The 23,604-nt window shown below is 36.6% G+C and overlaps 1 protein-coding gene across 8 annotated transcripts in view; it reads left to right on the top strand.

The window, feature by feature from the left end:
• Positions 1–23,604, top strand: part of LOC124630225 (ras-related protein Rab-32) — a 39,221-nt gene extending 15,617 nt beyond the window's left edge. For 6 of the 8 annotated variants that reach the window (XM_047164015.1, XM_047164022.1, XM_047164030.1 and 3 more), the window contains exons 2-5: positions 13,379–13,592; positions 18,213–18,394; positions 18,768–18,911; positions 22,880–23,604. In XM_047164015.1, the coding sequence (XP_047019971.1) occupies positions 13,379–13,592; positions 18,213–18,394; positions 18,768–18,911; positions 22,880–23,005 (666 nt within the window). In that variant the 3' untranslated portion in view covers positions 23,006–23,604. Of the gene's footprint in view, positions 1–8,946; positions 9,298–13,378; positions 13,593–18,212; positions 18,395–18,767; positions 18,912–22,388; positions 22,490–22,879 lie in introns of those variants that run through there. The other 2 variants (XR_006984401.1, XM_047164041.1) reach the window with 2 other exon arrangements.

The following is a 23,604-nucleotide window of genomic DNA, read 5'->3' as shown; positions in this document are numbered from 1 at the left end:
GATCGCAGTGAAAGCCTTTTTCTCTCTCGTTCCATGAACCCATTACGGGAGTTCCGTTCAGTTGTGCCCCCATCCTACATCGGAGGCGTCCGTGGTTATAAGGTGACAGGGAAGTGGCGAATGAATATCCAAGGTTTGGTGGCAGCTGACCAGCCACCACTTTAGATCTGCTAAGGCATCTGCTGGTAGGTTCAACATTGCTATACTCCATTCACCGAGCCGTGAGCCCACAATGTAACCAAAGAATGACACTTTTTCAAAATGGTGGGTATAACCCGACCGATGACAAAAACGTCACATTTTTATGTAAAATGTTCTTAGTATCGTGGTCTTCAATTAAGTAGGGTTCTATGTATGACAGTCAAGACTTCTAGGTTCATTTTACATGTAAACGATTTACTACATATTTCATTAAAATTAAGAAAATAATTTACGGCCTTTATTATACATATTTGATTTCAAATAAGTTTGAAAAGATTGCATAAGTTCCACAGACATCGTTCTAAAATATCATTTCTAATGTTGTCAGTATATTACTTTCGTAGTTATTTTTATAAAATATGATCATTACTTCAATCGTGACTTATAAGAACCCTTTTTATGGTTTGTTCACCGTTTGGCTCACGGTTCCATGAATAGGGTAGGTATAGATTGCTGTTCAACACTGCATTGAGGAAAGTGAGGAGAGCCCGGTAATGCAGTCTGCCGTATGGAACAACGAAAACTTGCGAAGTTTAAAAGTCCTATCAAGCTATGCAGGTCTTCTAAGTTTGTCGTGCTGTTTGTCACGTAGTGCGTTTTGTCATTATCTTGTTGATAATGCTTGCGATTTATTCACTTGCCATCCAAAACGTGGTGCAAATGATCCCAAAGTAGGCAAATATATCTTGGTGAGCCACCAGAAAATCGAGATACACAATTATAAGTAACCCTTGAGTTTTCAAAGTTTGAGCCACCCAAATTGGTCACTGTGGCGAAGGTCTTGGGTGCCGTGCTTAAGCCAAATGGTAGGCACGTAATCTGAAGCAGTCTTCTTCTGTATACTAGTCGAAGAACATGTCTGTGACCTCCGGCTACCGGAAGGTAGAAGTAAGCCTGGGCGAGATCCACTTGCACAGCCATTCGTTTTTCTGAAGAAACTCTAGCACCCGAAAAACATTTATTAAACTGAAGGGTTCCGTAATTATGAACTTGTTGAGAACCTTGAGATTGAGTATTGGACGGTTCTTTCCGTCGCCTTTTGGGCACAAGAAACATATTGGAAAGAAAGCTGGCAGAATTTGCAGCTATCAATAGAACTTTTTGTTTTATCATTTGGGATATGACGACATCCATCTCTTTGGACTCTCTGGTCAAATCTGGCATTATCTATCAAAGGTGGCTCTTGGCCAATGGTATGCGATACCCAGTTATTATTTTTGACAAGAAAGGCGGAGCTCCCATTTCTTTCCATTGGTCTTGATATAATGTTAGGCAACCCGCCTGGAAAGTCATAACTTACGTGCCTTGTTGGACGCATCAAAGTCCGCCTGCGGTCCTGGACGCTTTCTGTTTCCTCTGTTGGACATGGTTCCTATTGTAATTTACTCGTGATATCCCAAGGGAGCTTTTAGAGTTTTGCGTCACACGCCATTCAGCGTGAGTGTGATTACCATTTCCCTTCGAGGGAAGGTTATAATGGCGACTCTTCGAAAGTCGATCCAAAAAGCCACCCTGCGAGGGTAGATTGCAATGATGGTACGACCCGCAACATGCATGATTGGTACCCTGCGAGGGTCCGTGATAATGAGCCGACCCCTGCGGGGGGTGGCTAGTATACTTACTGGTCCCTGCTTTGTAATGATGCTGCGACTCGCAAAATGCAAGATTGGTACCCTGCGCGGGTCCGTGATAATGAAACGACCCCTGTGGGGGGTGGCTAGTATACTTACTGGTCCCCACTTTGTAATGATGCTGCGTCTCGCAACATGCAAGATTGGTACCCTGCGCGGGTCCGTGAAAATGAGCCAACCCCTGTGGGGGGTGGCTAACATACTTACTGGCAGTCCTAGGCGGAGCGTACCAAGTCTTTCAAGGCCGAAAAGCATCACACGCCGAGATAATGAGCCGACCCCTACGGGGGGTGGCTAACAGACTTACTGGCAGTCCGAGGGGAGCGTACCAAGTCTTTCAAGGCCGAAAAGCATCACACGCCGAGATAATGAGCCGACCCCTACGGGGGGTGGCTAACAGACTTACTGGCAGTCCGAGGGGAGCGTACCAAGTCTTTCAAGGCCGAAAACCATCACACGCCGTGATAATGAGCCGACCCCCATGGGAGGTGGCTAACAGACTTACTGGTAGTCCGAGGGGAGCGTACCAAGTCTTTCAAGGCCGAAAAGCTTTCTTGACACCATCAGCCCTCTTCAAGTGCGGTAGTGATCAGTCCGAACTAAGGAGATGCTGGTTGGACCGCACCTCACACCATTCTTTTTTGTCAAACCGTTGAACGCCTTGCAGGATTGAACTAGGGCCACAGGTGCCTTAGGAACTTCGGGCTTGCTTTCTTTTCCATAGTCACGTGCACGGGCTGTGGTAGCTTTATTATTTACCGCATCTGTATTTGCTTTATAAGTCACTCATTCTGAAAACAAATTACTGAAAAAAAAGTACACGGAAGAAACTCGTGACAAAAAAGGGGTAGATGTACAAAATATTAACACTTGATTTCGCAAAATCGAATATCGAACGGTAAAACCGTTAACAAATTGTATAAAATATTATAAACTCACCTGTGTTCTGCGAGAGCACTGAGTTTATTTTTCAACGAAATACTACAGCGGTTGGTTAGACAACCTTCTCGGGCGGAAAACAAGACGCCAATGACGAACTGTGGCCGCCGAGAACACTCGTCGCCTCCTGCCTGGTGGGGAGTGAAACTGGTCGGTGTGCGAGAGAGATGCAAGATATGGGGTAGAAAAGGACGGAGATAAAAGCGGAAAACACGTAGGTGCCTATCTCAAACTAGTAAGCTTCAAATAACGGTCAAGAATTTAATAGCTATAATTTGTTAGGAATGAAGTAGATTTTTGCAGTACAATAGTGTGGGAATAAATAGATACAGAAACTACCTATATTGAAAGATTTCATCACATTCAAACTCTTGAATATAATTCCATTAAAAACATGAGGCTTAGTGCAATAGAACCTAGTTATTGTCAAAATAACAAAAATGTTAACGACTTATTTTGAATGAACTTTCTATTGAAAAATGCTTAGTAATAATGAATTGACATAGTAGTGGAAATGTTAATAATATAACATTAAGGTAACGAACAGGATTGTTACACAATCATTTTATTGTTCAACCTGTTATCTACAAAAGTCAAACCTTTTTAATGCTCATTAGCATATTTATGTTAGGTACCTGTTAACTGTTTCCTCGGTTTCATTCACGTTCCATACAATCTAAAGGAATTTTTTCAATCGGATTAAAATGAACTCTTACTTTTGGCTGATATATGCCTACTTCAAAACAAAACTTAAACTCAAAAACGTTTATTAAAATTAGGCTGATGAGTCAGCACTTTTCGATTGTCACGTCGCGTCGTGGCAAAAGACAGCCTCCACCCTTTACCACTTCCTACATTGAAACAAAAACTTTTATTTCAATACATTTTCCTTATTTTCTGAATTTGATATTCACATCAATTCTATTTATTTCCTTGTGTTTGTTATTTAAAAGTCATATTTCTTCAAGTTTAATAATTTTGATTAGTGTTTATTATTTCATATGTGACACCGTGTTGACATTTTCTGATCGAGTTTCTTAATGGAGTAATTTGTAATAATGTTAGTTGTTAGTATGTAACGCATTCCAAGTCTAGAACTGGGTATTAAGTCTCACAACCATTATTAAACTTTAGTTTATATGAAAAAATATGTAATAGTACCTACCAAAGATTTTAATTTTGGGCTAAGTACTCCTGTATTCTCTATTCAATTACCGCACAAGTTAAAATTAACAAGGTTTTGATTGCAATGGTGTACAGTCCTGAATATATTTCATACTCTTTCATACTTCCGCAATTTTGTAGTTTACTACCCCTAACTGAATGTTCGCAATCCACAGTACTTAGTATTATCCTAATAAGTTGTCGATGATAAATGCAATAGTTTATTCAATCTTTTTAAATATTTTAACCGAATTGCATTATAAGTACCTACTGCTTAATTGTTTTCCGTGACAAGTGGGTCAACCTTTGGTGTCACCGACTATACATCATATACCTACGCGGTTTTATTTTAGTAAATATTTGTAGGGTCCCGCAACATGCATAATTCCATGCTTAGTAGTCCATTACCACACTATCAATGAAACTTACTGTTATTTGATAAAAATCTTGCATCTTTTACAACGGAAATAGGTAATCTGTTCCCACACAAAATAATTCCAGAAAATCTTCAACAAGCCTTTGTAAAATTAACATAATTGGTCGCTAAGTTATTTGAATGAATGTCTCGTCTTGTTACCCAACTGCCTACAGTAAGGAGTGTTGTGTTTTTATGAGAATTTATCTTCAGAGGCTAAAATGTTCGTTGACATTTTATACATCGGCAATGTCTGATGTTCGTGTTATACAGTTAAGTGCTGTATTTTTTTCAATTGATAATGTTTTTTCAGTAGGATAGTAGTTCACTTGTTTTGTGATAGCATTCTGTAAGTCACGTCACCATAAATTGTTTCAGGTTAAATTGCAAACAACTTATAACTTTGGCAAAAAAATTAAAAACAACATTCGTTCAGTTTAATCGTTCCCAAGTTAGATGTAAGTAGGGCTGCCATCTCGAATTTCGCCAAACCCGGACAAACATATAAAAAACCCGGACATTTGGCGTAAATCGCATTTTTTCCCCGAACGAGTACGATTTTTTTTAAACAAAATAATACCTAATTTGTAATCCATTTACTATTAACATATACTTAAATCCAATGAGGTGCTTCCTCACATGAAAAGTGTCCCCGGTGTGTTTTCCCCGGACACTTCTTGAAACCCCGCCCGGACGCCCCCCGGACGGCCTCCAAACGAGGACAAATCCGGGGAAACCCGGACGGATGGCAGCCCTAGATGTAAGTAGATTCTTATGAAAGGATCTGAACCCGTTTATTTTTTTCTGAATATACTCCAGATTAGACCAATGTAAACGAGTGAATACAAGCTGGTTAGAAAAATAATCTTATCCGTGTACGTCAAATAATTATGAACCAGCCATATTTTTTCTAAGACAACGGCAGAACCATATGGTAGGGGAGTTTTCCGAATGTAGACAACAACTTGAATATACGTTTATTTTTTATTTCGATAAAACTACATCATAACAGTGTAGGATTATACGTCTTTACTGCAGCTGTCAAATGTTAACTGCATATGTATCTCTATATTATTTACTTTTAATGCTAATTTTATCTTTTGAATTAATTTTAGATTTGTGGGTGACGAGATGTTATTTTGGTTGTCTTACGTAAAAAAGTATATAAATCATGCGTCTCGAATACTTCCGGGACAACAAGACTTTCTTGCGTACCTTTCGGTAAAATTCTGTTAGCTAACATTTGAAATCACCTGATTTGACCTTTAACTCGGTAATAGAGCTTTCAAACTGAACAGTATGAAAGGAATTTTCTTATTATCGGTTTAACAGTTTCAGCCTTTAGGGTACATGACCAGAAATAATGTTTCCTCTTCATTGCCTCTTTCTCTTTCTATAGATGTTAGGTAGGTTGGTTCCTTTTCATAAGACTTAATATTTCTGAAATATATTTAATGGCGCAATTAAAAAAAAAAAAATCTGTATTCGAATGTATTACTTTTAAATGTTGCCACTACAAAAACCCAAATTATACCATAGTGCAGTGGGTCACAGTGAAACCTTATCCATGAGGTGGAAATATAGTTTAATGGTTTTGATAATTTTGATGGTTCAATTAGCACCGTAATATGGCTTCCTGAAATCGATATGTGTTAGCAGGAAGTGATGTTTTTAGGGATTACGATAGTTTGTCAACACTTCCTTTACGACTTTCACTTTTATTTTATTTTTAAAAATTATGTAGGTATTCTTAGGTAGTATAGTGTAGTATTAGTGTAAGTACTACTTACACTAATATCAATTTAGAATTAGGTACGAAAATTAATGATTTCGTAATGGATTTTGATGATTCATGACGGATTACAGAATTTGATAGGAATGTGGCTTGGAATTATTAGTTAATGGTACCAACTACTAACTACCAACTATTAGTTACAAATGTTGCATAACTAAGAAATTAAAATTACTTACAAATTAAAAAAATGCCAAAATTGCAATTACCTCATAATTTTAAAGACTTTCCAATAATGGATGTGAAAGTAGCTATTTCTTAAAACAACTCGAGTCGGAAGTAGCTCTACCAAACCTAAGCTTTAGCAAAAAGTTTTCACTCAACTTCTAACCCTAAACCTCAAACTGTCATAATGCCATATTGATATGCCATTCCCTGTGGCATGCCAGTGCCAGTCGGTCGGAGGTCGTCGTTGATGCGTGTACGTAACTCTATACCCTGGCTAGACTTACCGCGGCCGCGTCGCGGTTCCAACGGTTGTGCAATGTGCATTCGCTGACAATATGTGACTGCACCAATATCTCGGAGAATTCATAGAAAATGATATCTAGATGTGTATCAGGATCTTTGTAACATAGCTCTTTTGAGTGCTTGGGCCAGAAGATATTTTTTTTTTACTGTAAAACAATTATGGCAACTGAATTCTACTTTAAAAAGAATAAGAATGACGGTCTTTAATAGGTACATTCTAAAAATAAATAAAATATTTATAACTATTGACACCATGCACCCCACGCTTTTTTTAAATATTTTTTTTTGTATTCACACTATTATTAATTTATATTCATTGAAATTTTGAACACTGTTTTCTTAATTTAAATTCATTAAAATTTATTTTCTATTTTTTGGTTCGTTTTTCTATAAAAAGCGTGTTTTTTTAAAACTATTATTTATTTTCTACTTTTTAGTTTGTTTTAAAACTATTATTTGTTTTGTAGAATTAAAATTCTCTTTAGTATACAAAAATTTGTCAATATTACAGAAAACTGCTAAAGATAATTATTGGAAATAAAAATTAACATCGAGTCCTGCCTTATCGACTGTAGAGAAAAAATCTAGAAAATTTTAATTAATTTTCTTACCTTATCGACTATAGATGAAAATTATATCAATTAACAAAAATCATATTTTGCAAATTGAAAAGCCTAGAAGTCGGTGTCTAATGGATGTTACTAAGTTAATTTTGCCACCGACTTCTAGGCCGATGCACCTAAAATTAGTTTTTTTTTTTGCTTTTTAGTATTTTGGGAAGTCGGTTTAATTTTTTTGTAAAAAGGTTATTTATTTAAAGCTTTACAGTGATATGAATAGTTGTCACTATCCATACAAGTCCAAACGAGGTATTTTACATATTCAATTATCGAGTTCCCTCGACTTTCTCTGGTCTCCATCATCAGGTCAGCTCCAAACCTTCACTGTTGCATAGGTCTTGTCAATACTAATAATTTAAGCCCAAATACGAGGTAGTTTACATATTCAGTTGTCGAGTTCCCTCGACTTTCTCTGGTCTCCATCATCAGGTCAGCTCCAAACCTTCACTGTTGCAAAGGTCTTGTCAATACAAATAATTTAAGCCCAAACACGAGGTAGTTTACATATTCAGTTGTCGAATTCCCTCGACCCTCTCTGGTCTCCATCATCAAGTCAGCTCCAAATCTTCACAGTTGAATAGTGCTTTTAGGCGTACACCTGAGTGTCAAGTTTTTACCCTATGTATGCCTACAACTTTTGAAGGTTGCCCTCGATTTCTCAGGGTTTCCATCATCAGATCCTGACCTGATGACTATGGGACCAACTGGCAGCTATTTCGAGTCGAACAAAAAAAGAATCACGTAAATCGGTCTATAAACCTCGGAGTAATCGATGTTTATGTGTAACCTCCTCCTTTTTGGGAAGTCGGTTAAAAATGGAATTATTTTATCAAATTATTGTATTGTCATCGGTCCTCAATAAATCTACAAAGTTTGAACGAAATCTGGCCGTTTCAAGTGGGTCAAAATCGCGCCCAAAGAAGTCGGTTACAAACATACAGGTGAAGCTAATAAAAAGCGTGTAAAATAGATGAATCTCAATTCAATCGGTATACTATTACATATTTTATGATTTGCATATTATTATTGTGAAGAAAGATTTCTATAAAGATAAGTCGTCTAGTCAGATACAACAAGGATCTCTTTTATAAATGCTGATAAAATGATTACAATCAGTGATATATTTTATCAATATCTATTTATCTTGATTATATCATCTGTATGATATAACACAGACATTTGACATTTACCTATCTAGACAATATTTTAAATCATAACACCTGTATTTGTATCTGGGGAAATATCAAGTGATCATATTTTTATAGAATTCGACCTAGTAACTAGATTTATTTTTAAATCAAAGTCACCAAATATTAAATTCATGTCGATTATCAAACTAGGCTGAAAATCAGCACTTTTTGAGCGTCAAAAAGACACAAAGACGTCCCTAAAACCCTTCACCACTTTCTATGTGTTGGGAAGAAGTGGCGCAAAAAACTCCTAGTAGCAATATTTTTACAAGTTCACATACTAAATGATTAGTCTATTTTAAGGAATCTATAAAATGTAGAACGACAGAAATGTCCTTGTCAGGTCAAGGGAAAAAAACCGGAAAATAAAAAAAGGCAATTTATTTATCACATCGACACAAATATCGGATCGGTTACTGGCCAAGGAGTGCAAATGACAAATACTTGTCGTTATCAGGTGGCCGATAAGCGGTATCAGCCACTCGACGCGACTTCATAAATTGCTGGTCATCGGACCGACTCCATAGTTTGTATTCGAAAGCTGAACGATTAGGTCCGTGGTCTGATAAAAAAAAAAACAATTGTTTATTAGCGTTCCAAATTCAAATTGAAGACGCGGCAATCTTCCCATTTTTTTATTCGACTTTAGAAATTATAAATTAAAAGTTTTTATTAATATTATAAATGGAGGATGAGTGAAGACAGTTAATTATTCAAAGTGAGATGTGTTATAAACATAACGAAATCGAGAATATTCTGTATCGGTTGTGTGATTCATTATTTTGGACTTACTTCTGTGTTTCTTGACGACTTGCGTGTCCAGAGGATTTCTTATTGATTGAAGATGTCGCCCAAGCAGAAAGCCAGTAGTAGTGTGAGTTATTATAAAGGAAAAATTCTAAACATTATTTATTTCTGTTAATTAATTTACAGAAGTTTTATATTTTATCTCATTCATATAACGTTTAGTGGAGACCCTATTTTTACTAAGGATACCCGATTGACTAAAGTCTAAAATAAGGAAAGTTGTAGAAAAGCCACTTATAATTGTAACTGTGCCATACTAATACCTATTTAGATATGACGAATCATAACATTTACTAGCTAAGATAAACAGTTTGGTAAATAAGATTATTATATACTTTTACATGGCTACTTTCCGCTCGCATGCTAGGTACTAGTGTTACTTATTTGCACATATATTTCTATCTTTATAAATATTTCATAATATAGTACCGACATAACCAGTCTATTGTAAAAGTCACAATTTGTAATAGAGATTCTACCTTCTAATTATTTTTTTGCGAAATTATACGAGTAATAGTATTCCAATTAGGTAATGGATACCTATCATATTGTAGTCAGTAATTAATATGAGGTCTCATTAAATTAGTTATACAATCACTGCTTAACTGTGTCACGACGCTAATGACTAGGTACATATTAATAAAATAACTTAATTTTTTGCACCTGTGTAAACGGAAATAATAGTAAAATTAGCAATATAATCTACGCGAGGTTCAGGCTTTAGCAAACAATAGAAAGCTAACTGTGCCAATAAGATAGTTGCCTTTTAACAAACAAACAGATATTAGGAAATACATCACAATAAGACCTAATTTTCCTCAACCTTTATTGAATCAATAGTGCCAACAAAACAATGCAATGTTTACGCTTGATTACCGGCAACTATGTTTCTCTTATCTTACTACAAAAGATAGCGAGACTAAGACCTAGATAGTTAATTTACGCAATATCAGTCAAAACAATCATCCTTACTGATACTAAATGGGAAAGTAAGTTTGTTTGTCAGTCGCACTTTAACTCCAAAACCACTGAGCCGTAGACAGTAGACTGAGAGTAGAATGATAGCTCTAAATTATTTGGCAATAGACATTGGCCAGTTTTAACACGGGGGCGGAAAGTGGTTCAATCGGACCTTGGATGGAACCGCAGGGAAAGCTAGTATAATCAGGGCCTGCCATACTTACAATGTATAGGTAGTTATTGAACTATATTATCATCAGATATCAAAAGGTCAGGAAGATTTGAATTCGCCTACGATTCGCTAGTTCTATTACCTACTCCATCTATCATATCGCGTACCTATTGACAACCAAATGCTTCAGGTCTGATTGAGTCTGTAATACGCAGATAGAATCCTAATGGAAAAAGCAACGGCGGATCCAGGGGGTAGGTCACAAGGTCATGACCCCCCCCTGGGCCTGGTTCAGGACCTAAGAGGACCAATAATTGAAATGGTTAAACACGATGTTTTATGTTTTTGTTATAAGTATAAGATAATTTTTATTTCGAGTGAACAGGTAGATACCTACATAGTTACAGGTAGAGTAGTTTTGCTGAAGAATTCGTGCTCGCAACGCTCGCTCTCTATTCTTTATTTACTCTTTATCCGTACCCAAAACGAGGAAGCGGGACCCTGTTACTAAGAATCCGCTGTCCGGGTTGTCTACATTACATGCTGTAATGTATTAGTCTCATGCAGGGCCGTCTTAACCTAAGTGCAGGGTGTGCGAATAACCCGGGCGCCTCGATATCAGGGGCGCAGCGAGACGCCCCACCACCAGGAAATTTCGAAGAAATTACACCCGTTGGATAAGGAAGTTCCACATTGTATCATGATACTGACAAAAAAGTCGCCTTCGCTTTGTTGGATTGATCATTTTGATTATTTTTTTTAACTTTTAACATCCTCCAACTAAGTGAAAAAATGCTAGCTCACTACGCTCGCGAGTAAATGACTATGTCTGTAGGTACTGTATTTCTGATTGTTTATTATTTTTATTGACGCACCGAATCAACGAACACAAATGGCACTCGCTCTAATCACGGTTCCTTTTTAATTGTACGTAATTCCCAGTCTGATTTGTGAGTCTTCAAACAAATAATTTTAAAAAGTTCGCGTTCGCTGCGCTCGCGGCTACTTGTTGCTTTACAATGTACTTAATCAGGTGCTTTTGTGTCGTAGGGTCAAAAAATTTCGCGCTCGCTTCGCTCGCGCAATATTATATATGCCTTCCCTTGATAACTTCATAAGTCAAATATAGCAAAAAAAATATATTTATGGGGTCCTCAAAAACAAAACAGTTTGCGCTTCCGACTGCTTGTTACTTTACAGCGCTTTTTAAAACTTATGAACTTTTTGTGTCCCAAAATTAAAAAATTTGCGCGCTCGCTTCGCTCGCGCGTCTCGACTTTCATAACTTAAATCTGGCCAACAGTGAGCCTAAAATTGAGCCTACGATGATTTGGAAACATTTTTTCTTAGTCCTTTACCTACCAAAAAAGTGATTTTCGTTCGAACGTTCTTATTTATATTCCTTGTAAAGTACTTCGATCAATATGTACTACTCAAAATCTTTCAATAGATACATAGGTGGCGCTTGGGTGATGATTGCACCCAGGCGCTACATAAGCTAGACGGCCCTGATCTCATGAACATCGCGCTTTCTTGTATTTGTGCTGTATATTTGTTATACATCAAGAAAGCGTTTTCATCTACTTTTAGTCCTCGAACTGAAAAAAAATTTTCGCGCTCGCTTCGCTCGCGCTTTTTTCAGTTTCGCGCGTGTGTATTATAAATACGAGAAATTGCGTTCACTCTGCTCGGGCCATTTTCTACATGAAAACACTTTTCTTAAACATTCGTAAAAATTTCGAGCTCGTTACGATCGCGCTTATTGTATTTATACTACTACTTTTAATATTAACAGATCTATACGCTACAATATAATATTTTTTGAGACTTGACCACGACTGTGTGACCCCCCCCTGGCGCCGAAGCTGGATCCGCCCTTGGGAAAAAGTCAGTCAAACTTTATAGCCTATTAAGAATTTGAACTGTAGAATGACGACATTTCAACAAAATTGTTGTTCACGAAAACTACATGTAGCAACGAGCCAGATGCACCTCATGCACCTTTTCGTTTATAAGGACAAACACAAATATGCAGTACGCCCATGTTCTTATCTAGAGGGTTTACTAACCCTATAAGCTTTTCTTAAATCCTCCTGAAGGTTTATGAAGTGGAATGTTTAAACTACTTACTACACATTGTAGGGTTATAGATTCACCAAGTAGAATTATAACAACCTCGTTTTTCTTCTTTCCTTTATAAGAATCAACAGATTAGATGATGCCAAGAGTATTTCAATCTATGTTTCTACTGATATTGATTAGGTACCTAGGAGATAAAGATGGCATGTTTTATTTATCATGTCATGTTTGAAAAAGATTCATCTTATTTTGATCGGTCGCCTTCGCTATCATTTTCCAATTGACATTAATTGTTTGGTCTCAGGTTTCTCCTTTATCAGTGAGAAACGACTGACGTCATTTCTTCATACGTATTCACATAATTTATTCATTCAAGTAAACATTGTCAACTGAGATAAAATTCAAGGAATCGTACCTATTTGTTTGTATTCATTTTATATAGGTTCTATGACATATTCCATTTTCCTGGTAGAGAAAGTAATTAGCACTTTAAGAAACTACCATCTTTTACTAAATTAAAGTTTTCTTGTACCATCTCGTACTTGTCTTATGTAAAAATAGAAGCAATAACTACTATGCACTGCAACAAGTATTAGCATTACTGATTGATTGCCAATTGAGCTGATGAGCGATTCTTAATTGTTACTACTTATTTGTGAAGTTCCTATAGAATTAAACTGCACGCCTGCACTTGATGTACCCGTTAATAGTCTTATTGACAGACTTCACATACCGTAAATCTATACCTGCATCGGAATCGAACGAATACGTCATGCTTACTGTAACTGTTTTATGCTACTTTTCAGTTATTATCTCCATTTCTATAGATTACATCGCTGTAGCGGCTGTCAGCGCATCAAATGGCTCCAAACTTAAGCAAACTTAATCATCGTTTTAGAAGACCAATCTAATATCTTCCCTCTCCATTCTCTTTCAGTCCCACGCATCCCCGAGCGCTGAGCGTCGGGAACATCTATACAAGATCCTGGTGATAGGAGAACTGGGAACTGGGAAGACGTCCATCATCAAGCGATATGTGCACCAATTCTTCAGCCAGCATTACAGAGCAACCATCGGTGTGGACTTCGCGTTGAAAGTATTGAACTGGGACGCGAATACTATCATTCGTTTGCAGCTATGGGATATTGCGGGTGAGTTTTTAATGGAAGCATAACAATTTGGAATACTATTTACTCCCTAATGTAAATCTTCCATGTCCCGTCTGTATTCGTTCTACAATACTCTCTTATGTACCTGAATTTAATTAATGACAATTTTTAATCATATTGGGTAGATGTAACTACCTTTTTTGAGGGCAAGATCCTCCGCTGTTAGAAACTTTAACTTCTGTTGCATCTTTATTCATAGTTGGAGTCAATCAATCGTTAAAGCGATGTATCTCTTTATTTATGACAACCGTATATTGGTCACTACACTACTACATGGCTAACACGTATTCAGGCCCGCCGTAAGCGGGCGTGCAGGGCGTGCACCGCACGCGGGCGGCACGTCCTAGGGGGCGGCAAATCGAGCGACTTATCACGTAATATTTAAAAAATACAATATCTTTTTACCAATGATTTGATTTCAATATTTCCGAACACAGCAATAGCGCTAAGAATATTACCTACTTACACTGCCCGTTTCAGTTGCATCTGTTGAAAGATCGTTTTCAAAATAAAGGGCACGATTTAGGGGGCGGCAAAATTAAACCATACGGCAAAATTAAACTATAATTACGTAATAAAAATATTTTAATGAAATTAGATGAGTAGATTAGCAATAAAGGACAATGCTATTCTTTGTATGGAAGTTGGGCTCAAGTGTTGCCCACAGTAACTGCATAGTGTATTATGTTCCATAGGCTTATATTAGGTCCCAGACCAAAGCATTTCGAAATCTATCCCGGGAGTCCTGAGAAAAAATGGTTTGACTATTATTCAATATTACATAAAATAAGCTTACGAACTCTTAACTGTTCCACTTTTATTACCTTAATTGAAATGAATTATATTCATTGACAAATACGAGGTATTGTACACGACAACTTTTTTTTAACCGACTTCCAAAAATGGTGGAGGTTCTTAATTCATTTGTATTCTTTTTACGTTTATACGTGCAGAACTCCGTCGTTTACCAACCGATTTCAACAATTATTTTATTGTTTGAAAGGGCTTACTTCCTCAATGGTTCCTTTGTCATCCGGCCCAGGGTCTGGTGATGGAATCTCTAAAAAAAATCGGGAGCGACTCTCGAAAATTGTAGACACATATCGAGTAAAACCTTGTCATTCGGGTATATGTCTCAGACACCACAAAACTGTAAAGGTTAAGATCTGACCTGACAATGGAGACGACAGAGAGACGAGGGAACTCCTCAACGGTATCTACTAACTACCTCATGTTCGAGCTTATTTTATTCGTCTTGATAAGATTTTTTTAGAAGATAGCTCATAGCGCAGGCGCCTTGTAGATTTAAACCATAAATTCAAAAATATTGCGGTAATTACCTTTTTTCAGAAAATCATTGTCAGTTCTTATTAGAATCCAACGCTTTTAGAATTTATTTGAAAATCACAGTAAAAAAACCCATTCCAACATTTTCCAGTACTGGATCCTGACAGCGAGATCCTGAGCATTGAGATTGACAATATACATATGAGTAAGACTTATTTGGCAGAAAAGTCTTATCAGATTAATTTCTCGGGACCCCTGGGACCGATTTCAAAAATATTTTGATTTCTTGTTAAGAGTGAATTAAAGAACCTATTCCAACCACTTCCACTACTGGGCAAATGGCATAGGCTTTGTAAACAGACTGTTCATGTGGAACATTTAAACCGGTTTTCCTCGGGACCCCTGGGACCGATTTCAAAAATATTTTAATTTCATGTTAAGAGTGAAGTAAAGAACCTATTTCAATCACTCCCACTACTGGGCAAATGGCACAGGCTTTGTAAAGCGACTGTTCATGTGGAATATTAGAACCGGTTTTTCACCCGGACCCCAGGGACCGATTTCAAAAATATTTTAATTTCTTGTTAAGAGTGAAGTAAAGAATCTATTCCAACCACTCCTACTACTGGGCAAATGCCAAAGACTTTGTTAAGTGACTATCTAAGGAGAACATTTGAACCGGTTTTTCTCGGGACCCCTGGGACCGATTTCAAAAATATTTTAATTTCTTGTTAAGAGTTAAGAGTGAAGTAAAGAATCTATTTCAATCACTCCCACTACTGGACAAATGACACAAGCTTTGTAAAGCGACTGTTCATGTGGAATATTAGAACCGGTTTTTCTCCGGACCCCAGGGACCGATTTCAAAAATATTTGGATTTCATGTTAAGAGTTAAGTAAAGAACCTATTTTGACCACTCCCACTACTGGGCAAATGCCAAAGACTTTGTTAAGTGACTATCTAAGGAGAACATTTGAACCGGTTTTTCTCGGGACCCCTGGGACCGATTTCAAAAATATTTTAATTTCTTGTTAAGAGTGAAGTAAAGAATCTATTCTAACCACTCCTACCACTGGGCAAATGGCTCAGGCCTTGTAAAGTGACTCTTCATGGAGAATATTTGAACCGGTTTTCCTCGGGACCCCAGGGAGCGATTTCAAAAATATTTGCATTACGTGTTCAGAGTGCACTAAGGAACCCCCTGGAACTACTCCCATTGCTGGGCAAACTATGAGCCCAGACCCTGGCATTGTCCTTTCAGAAAAAGCCGCCCTCGCTTTGGTCGTGTCCTGTCAATTTTGACGGGTTCATCCTTTGCATCCCCAAAAAAATTCGCGCTCGCTGCGATCGCGACTCCATGTCAGATATCACGATTTATCTTAGTTTAATTGTTGAGGCATTCAATTCCGAAAAAACATTTTTCGCGCACGATCGTTATGGCTTTTTATGACATGTTTACTTCATGAAAACTCAAAAGAAAAAATCGCGCTCGCTTCCCTCGCGGCTTCGTATACATTTGCAGTTTGCACTTCATTTCTGTGCATAGCTTACTATTTGACTTTGCTTTGTTAATTTACAGTGGTTTTTATTTGTTTTGTGTCCTTAGACTGAAAAATTTTCGCGCTCGCTTCGCTCGCACTTCCTTACATATGGAGTGGGTTTTCTGCATTGACTTTTTCAACGGGAAACCCACCAAAAACCATAAATAACATTTTTTACTAAATTTAAACATTATCAAAGATATTTATTTCGTTACTTTGAGTTACCCATAATCTGTTTTAAGCACTTTGATATACATATGTTGGTAACTATTAATCATTTTTTTTTAATAAATAGGGGTCACTTGCACGAGGGCGCTGCATAAGATCATTTAAGGACATTGCATTTGCAGACCATAAACTATAAAATTTGCGCGCTCGCTTCGCTCGCGCTTATTTACGATTACTTCTCCCTTCTTACATCGCACCAGGCGCACTACACAGAAGAGTTAAGTTTTTGTAATGATTTTGCTGCTTAGTTTTACACTTCAGTAAACAAATATAATTATTGTACCTGATTAAAATACGTATTTTATAATCTTAACGAAATTTTCTTTTTTTTTTTTTTGACAAAACCCAGTATAATATGTAGTCGTAGGGCGGCATAATCAGTTTTGCACGCGGGCGAACTAACAACTAGCGGCGGGCCTGCACGTATTGAATGGAAACCATTAGTGAGAATGTTCCCAGTACTTACTAGATAAGAATGGACCTGTGCCCTCCTCATTGAGTTACTTCCTCCCATTAAATGATAAACCTAGCATGATGAAGGTCAATTGAAGTCTATGGTTCGATCGAGTTGACCGTTGAGTAGCTTTTCTTACCCTTCACATTTTTGTACCCTTGAGTTGCTGTTAAATCATTCTAGTGAGAAAATAATTTAATTCATGGAATATCTATACTAATATTATAAAGAGGAAAACTTTGTTTGTTTGTTTGGTTGTAATGAATAGGCTCAAAAACTACTGGACCGTTTTTAAAAATTCTTTCACCATTCGAAAGCTATACTATCCACGAGTAACATAGGCTATATTTTATCCCGGTACGGGCAGTAGTTACCACGGGACGCGGGTAAAACCGCGGAAAAACGGCTAGTTATGTATATTAAAATCAAAATTATTTTCTTGTCAATACTTTTCAAAACTTTATCAATGGTTTGGTTTAAATCATAAAATAAATCCTTTTTGTTTTAATTCGAACCTTTTGGACTTTTTCATCTTTTTTCAAATTTCACAATTATTGTCAATTCTGTTTAGTGTCAGTGGTATATTGTCAGTTGAGCCTTTGAATCGTTATTCAATAAACTACATTATTTGAAAATCACTTGCCATTAACCAAGAATAGAATAGAATACATTATTTGAAATGGATGAAGATTCTGCTAGTTTTAACAATGTGTTTGCTCTTTGCATAGTGTTCATCGCCTTGTTCTTCATGTGTTTGTTGTTTATTATCTAAGTGTAAATGAAGAATATGTAATGGTTCGTACCATTCCTCATCCGTCACGGTCGTATCGAAGATAGTTTCTTTTGGGAATACATATTTTGTAGGGGTTGTGTGGGAGCTTAAATTCAATAGATGAATTATGTAGAGATATGGGTACCAGTGTTACTTAAATATAACATATACCTAACAGTTGAAATCGTTTTATGTACAAATTATAATAAGCCCCAACGATAGGAAGGCATCATCATTAAAACAGTAGTAGCTCAAATAGAATCAAACTTCTATGAAATAAAGTGTAAGTCTAATATTGTTCATTTTTTTCAATGATCAGGTCAAGAGCGCTTCGGCAACATGACCCGCGTATACTACAAGGAGGCTGTGGGAGCGTTCATAGTGTTCGATGTGTCCAGGGTTGCGACGTTCGATGCCGTGGTCAAGTGGAAGAACGACCTCGACGCTAAGGTCCAGCTGCCCGATGGATCACCCATACCTTGTATATTGCTGGCAAATAAAGTGAGTTGTGCTTTCAAGGACTATTTTGAATTAGTCAGTACCGGGTTAAGCAAAATTGCCCTATTTTATGTAATTTAACTCCCAAGTTTATCGTCAGCATTTTTTATATTCCTTTCCATCTGCTTAGCACAGGCCTCCTCTCACACAGAGAAGAAAGATTGAGAGTTAAACTTCCAATAACTACATATTATGTTGTACAAATAATGTATTTTAGTTTAGTTTATGAGCTTGTTTATAATCTTCCAGATTTTCATTATTTTTAGATTGATAGATGTCCTTGAAACTCATAAATGAATTTAACTTTGTTTTATTCATTTAAATCTAGCCTATCTTTAACAAATTCAATTCAATGTATGTTGTTATTCTTCCTCAGTGCGACCAACAAAAGGAAGGCATAGTGAACTCTCAAGCCAAAATGGAGGAGTACTGTCGCGAAAAGGGCTTCGCTGGTTGGTTCGAGACGTCCGCCAAAGAAAACATCAACATTGAGGAGGCGGCCAGGTCACTAGTTAATAAGGTAAGGTTTTATTCAATCAATTTATTATAAAAAAAAAACATTGGTCTTAATATAGTACCTTGCGGAACCCCTAGAGCCGTTTTGCCGCAGCTTTAGGCGAGATTTTTTTTTTAATGATTTACTATGGATAACTGTCAAATCAAATCATCGTTACATTACAATAACTGTAAAATTTCTTGTCACCTTAACAGTTTATAAATCTTTCCTAAATAAGCTGTTTATCAAAAGCTCATTTGAAATCAATTTATCATATTTATCCAATCATTGAAAACTTTTACTTGTTATAAAAAATAAATCAATAAACACAGACATTTCGAAAATTATTGCCATAAAATAAAATAGACCGTCACATTCACAGCTTTAAATTGATAGTTTTGGCCTACACAAATGAATACATACCATAAATTCAACATTGATTCGTTCTACCAAACCGGTATAGAGCTATCTTGAACATTAGTTTAAAGTTTATGGTTATTCTGCCGCATACCGAACTACGGAAACTTTTGACCGTAAAACATTTTTGGAAGACGTTTTTTTAATTATTGTGCAATATGACCCTTGGACGTGTTCTCATTGAGATTATGGGAAATAAGTTTTATGTGTCGTTTAACAAATTTGTAGTTTCTTAGAATCAGAATTCTAAGCTTCATTGTCACAATTGTTTTTTTTTTTGATATTTTGAATTGATTGAATTGATATTAATTCACCAACATTCACCATTGTAGATTACAATGTGTTCCTCAGTTTGCGTCATCTTATGGTGAAGTCCCAGGTCAAATATCAAGTAATTCGGGCATGTCGGCTTACCAAAGATTCATTTAATTTCTGAATGAACAGTAAAGCTTTTGACCTTACTATAATACGAGTATATCTAAGGATTTCATTCATACATATGCCAGCCGTTATTTCAAAGTATATCAGTTGATAAAAATTTTAAAGCCCAAATTATATTTCAATTCATTAATGGCTATTTAATCCGCCGACATTAAGTTTTTTTACCATTCCGAATTAATATTCATAAAATTTGAAGTCCGGCCGGTAGGTTCTTTAATGTTACGCAATACTCGGTAACAAGTTTGGTTTTTTATTTCCCTGCCACCATGGTAGGCGGGAATATTAATGGTCGCTGTAGCCGTGATAAATATGTGTTTATATAGCTTTTAACGACGAACGGGTGTATCTGATGACAAATTATAGGCCTATTGCTGTTGTTGAATGATGATAGCATTTGTTTTGTTTGATTGTTTTTGATACAATTCATGGTTAAAAGCTTTGGTTAAAAGTTGACACTTCTGCAGGCTTTTCTAACTATTCTCCGATTTGGGTCTTGTTATTTGGATTTTAACTATTGATATTATCATTTGCCATGTTAGCAAAATATCAATCTGAAACAAAAAAAATTGATGCGTACATCTTAAAACCGTCTGTTGACTCTCTCTAGCGTTAATGATATAATGACTATAGGTAAAAGAAAAATGGTATATAATGATTTTGAAATTATCTCCGTTGTTGAAATCTTCATGTATTACACTAAAGGTCATGGCTATGGTTGTTATTTAACCTCCATACTTGTAACCATGGTTATTTTCGGAACGATCTTCATTTAAGTAATTTTGATGTTAATCAGCTTTTTACGACATAGCTCTGACATAAGCTTTTCTAACCACGCCTAATATAGATTGTTTTAAAATAGTGGGAACTGTTTTTATTTAGTTAAATATTGTGCAATAATTTCTATCGAGCCAGAATGACGTGTGTGACCAAAAATTTTAAACTACGGACCATATTATTATTCAATTATGAGCGTGGTCTTCGAAAACGAGTTTAAAAATTAATAATAGTAGAGCCTAATGATGTAAAATGTTCCTACGGTAGCATTTTCGTAATAGACAACCCAAGGGCGGATCCAGCTTCGGCGCCAGGGGGGGGTCACACAGTCGTGGTCAAGTCTCAAAAAATATTATATTGTAGCGTATAGATCTGTTAATATTAAAAGTAGTAGTATAAATACAATAAGCGCGATCGTAACGAGCTCGAAATTTTTACGAATGTTTAAGAAAAGTGTTTTCATGTAGAAAATGGCCCGAGCAGAGTGAACGCAATTTCTCGTATTTATAATACACACGCGCGAAACTGAAAAAAGCGCGAGCGAAGCGAGCGCGAAAATTTTTTTTCAGTTCGAGGACTAAAAGTAGATGAAAACGCTTTCTTGATGTATAACAAATATACAGCACAAATACAAGAAAGCGCGATGTTCATGAGATCAGGGCCGTCTAGCTTATGTAGCGCCTGGGTGCAATCATCACCCAAGCGCCACCTATGTATCTATTGAAAGATTTTGAGTAGTACATATTGATCGAAGTACTTTACAAGGAATATAAATAAGAACGTTCGAACGAAAATCACTTTTTTGGTAGGTAAAGGACTAAGAAAAAATGTTTCCAAATCATCGTAGGCTCAATTTTAGGCTCACTGTTGGCCAGATTTAAGTTATGAAAGTCGAGACGCGCGAGCGAAGCGAGCGCGCAAATTTTTTAATTTTGGGACACAAAAAGTTCATAAGTTTTAAAAAGCGCTGTAAAGTAACAAGCAGTCGGAAGCGCAAACTGTTTTGTTTTTGAGGACCCCATAAATATATTTTTTTTGCTATATTTGACTTATGAAGTTATCAAGGGAAGGCATATATAATATTGCGCGAGCGGAGCGAGCGCGAAATTTTTTGACCCTACGACACAAAAGCACCTGATTAAGTACATTGTAAAGCAACAAGTAGCCGCGAGCGCAGCGAACGCGAACTTTTTAAAATTATTTGTTTGAAGACTCACAAATCAGACTGGGAATTACGTACAATTAAAAAGGAACCGTGATTAGAGCGAGTGCCATTTGTGTTCGTTGATTCGGTGCGTCAATAAAAATAATAAACAATCAGAAATACAGTACCTACAGACATAGTCATTTACTCGCGAGCGTAGTGAGCTAGCATTTTTTCACTTAGTTGGAGGATGTTAAAAGTTAAAAAAAATAATCAAAATGATCAATCCAACAAAGCGAAGGCGACTTTTTTGTCAGTATCATGATACAATGTGGAACTTCCTTATCCAACGGGTGTAATTTCTTCGAAATTTCCTGGTGGTGGGGCGTCTCGCTGCGCCCCTGATATCGAGGCGCCCGGGTTATTCGCACACCCTGCACTTAGGTTAAGACGGCCCTGCATGAGACTAATACATTACAGCATGTAATGTAGACAACCCGGACAGCGGATTCTTAGTAACAGGGTCCCGCTTCCTCGTTTTGGGTACGGATAAAGAGTAAATAAAGAATAGAGAGCGAGCGTTGCGAGCACGAATTCTTCAGCAAAACTACTCTACCTGTAACTATGTAGGTATCTACCTGTTCACTCGAAATAAAAATTATCTTATACTTATAACAAAAACATAAAACATCGTGTTTAACCATTTCAATTATTGGTCCTCTTAGGTCCTGAACCAGGCCCAGGGGGGGGTCATGACCTTGTGACCTACCCCCTGGATCCGCCGTTGAGACAACCAGAATTACCACAGTTTTGCTTTACATTACCGGTAATACCAATGTTAGCCAGTTTTAAGCATGCCCAAAAATATAAGTTTTGATTGACTGAATTTCAAAAAAAAAGCGGTTCTAGTTTTTAGTCCTGCAGCCTTGAATATAATATGTATGATTAGCGCTTTAAATTAATTGGTAAGATTAAAAACTATATGATTAGTTTTTGTTTAGATTGGATAACATCTATTTTTGAATCATGTTGCATCTTGTAGGCGTGGGAATTTTAGAATAGACGTAGACAAAGACTAGTTATCGCAGACCCTCTAAGAAGTCTTGCAATTTTAAGATTGTTATCTATTGATCCATGATTATAAAATAGACCAATATAACATTTAAGAGGCCTTCTAACTCAGCAATTTATTTATGGATAATTTTTGATTTTCCAGATCCTATTAAACGACAAACTACTCCAGAGCAACGACAACAGGGATGGTGACAAGTTCGCGCTTGACCACAAGATCGCTAACGGCGAGAACAGTCGGGATGGAACCACAAAGTCATGCTCATGCTGACCATTCACCGACCGCCATTCGTAATGGCCCAATCACAACGCGTCACACAAACGCTCTTCTACCCAAGGACCAATCACGTTTGAATCCAAATTTTAAAATATGTTTTTAAATTGCACTTTTGTTTTTAAATTAGGAATTATGGGAATTCGATTTTGGAACAATTCAGCTTAAATTATTATAATCTCAATTTGTAATTTATCTATGATTCGTTGCTCGATTACTGACTCTGCCTCGGACTTGTTCTTTGTATAATAAGAATAAATCTTTAATTTTCTGTTCAATCCTTTTAGGATTTGTCTTCCTTCTTAGCTTTTTTACAAACTTACTAACTATACTGTAACAATAAGATATTATTTCTGAACTAGGCCTCCATGTCTCTGCAGTAAAGAGGTTGATCAAAGTGCCTATGATCGAATTTATTTTGTTTAAGTAATGTGTTTGACTCTGAAAGCTGTATAGGGTCACGTGCCATTTGGCTAAAGTCATAAATATATGGAATATTATGATAGTGTACTATACGGTTATTGTAATAAGTATTATCTACTTATTGTATGCGAGTGTGAAAGTTGTTACTGTAAAATAAAATGTTTAGTGATGGA

Source organism: Helicoverpa zea, chromosome 1, assembly GCF_022581195.2.
Source record: "Helicoverpa zea isolate HzStark_Cry1AcR chromosome 1, ilHelZeax1.1, whole genome shotgun sequence".
Lineage (NCBI taxonomy): Eukaryota > Metazoa > Arthropoda > Insecta > Lepidoptera > Noctuidae > Helicoverpa > Helicoverpa zea.
Note: the sequence above shows the minus strand (reverse complement) of the source record. Positions and strands in the feature narration are given on the sequence as shown.